The 1,135-nt window shown below is 39.4% G+C and overlaps 1 protein-coding gene across 1 annotated transcript; it reads right to left on the reverse strand.

Annotated features, from left to right (window-relative positions):
* Positions 1-724: 724 nt before the first annotated feature.
* LOC142530471 (uncharacterized) lies at positions 725-1,135 on the reverse strand. The gene has a single exon (XM_075636308.1). It carries the CDS (start codon positions 1,133-1,135, stop codon positions 725-727), a length of 411 nt encoding a protein of 136 aa, XP_075492423.1.

A 1,135-nucleotide genomic window follows, 5' to 3' on the forward strand; every position in this document is an offset into this window, starting at 1 on the left:
GGATTGTTATTTGGATCTTCCATTTGAGATATATCTTCCAAACAAAGCTTGCCAGAAATTCAGTTTGTGCAGAATTCGGTTTCAGTTTGCTTCTTGTGTTAACAACTTCACACTTGAGTAAATATGTTAGAAACACAATAACAAGTTTTTTTAACATCAAAATCAAGATTGAGAACTTGAAAAGCTCCAACAATATAGGAGACTGATATCAGTTTAGCCATGAAATTCACGAACGTGCTTAGTGCTTACTTGTTAAATTCTGATTACTGAATACCGAATACTGATTTCCGATTACTGATTTCTGAATACTGATTTCTGTTCTGAAATAAAGAGTTTCTGTATATTATTCGTATTACTGTTTCTGTTAAAAATGGTTTTGAAAACTGGGAGTTATTCCCGCCCCTGCTTACTGAGTGACAATCATATCACTCACCCACCAAACTCATCTCAGATAGGAACGAGGAAGAAAAATTACAAGAAGAAGACCAGATCCAGTTCTGGGGCTGGTGAAGAAGACTATTGTTCTCAGTTTATGTTTATGTTGATTCCGTTGTATCTGTTAAGACACTGTTATGTCTGGTTTTACATTTCCGCTGTAAAACATAAGTATTCAAGTTGTAACAGACAATTGATTTATTCCGTATTATGAATAAAATACTGGTTTCTGAATTCTGTACTCTGAGGCTTGTTGTTTTCGAATGTAAATTTGAGAGCAATGCCGGTGTCAATCAACCCCCGTCCCGGGACGTGACAGTCCATTCCCCACCGAGAGTCGTTCTTTGATGTCGTCCCACAATTCTTTCGCAATTTCCACATAAGTTATAGTCGAGCGCAAAGCTGGTTCAATTGTGTTCAAAATCCATGACACCAGCATGGAGTTCACCGTCCACCAATCTTCTTGTTCTGTAGAATCATCTGGCAGCTCCGTAACCGAACCGTCGATGAAGCCAAATTTTTTCTTGGCCCGTAGAGCTGTTCTCATGGCCCGCGCCCATTCTTCATAGTTCTCGCCTCTCAGCTGCACTTGCGTGATAATATTCCCTGGACTATCATTAGCCGAGAGATGATATGGTGATGTGCTCTTTTCTGTCACTACACCTTTCTGTTTATCACCTTCTCTCTTGTCACCAGTCAT

The sequence above is a fragment of the Primulina tabacum genome, chromosome 17 (assembly GCF_025594145.1).
Source record: "Primulina tabacum isolate GXHZ01 chromosome 17, ASM2559414v2, whole genome shotgun sequence".
NCBI classification, from domain to species: Eukaryota; Viridiplantae; Streptophyta; class Magnoliopsida; order Lamiales; family Gesneriaceae; genus Primulina; species Primulina tabacum.

Bases quoted from the DNA above. Each gene is read 5' to 3' on its own strand.
- LOC142530471 (XM_075636308.1), bottom strand. From the start codon at position 1,135: ATGACTGGTGACAAGAGAGAAGGTGATAAACAGAAAGGTGTAGTGACA.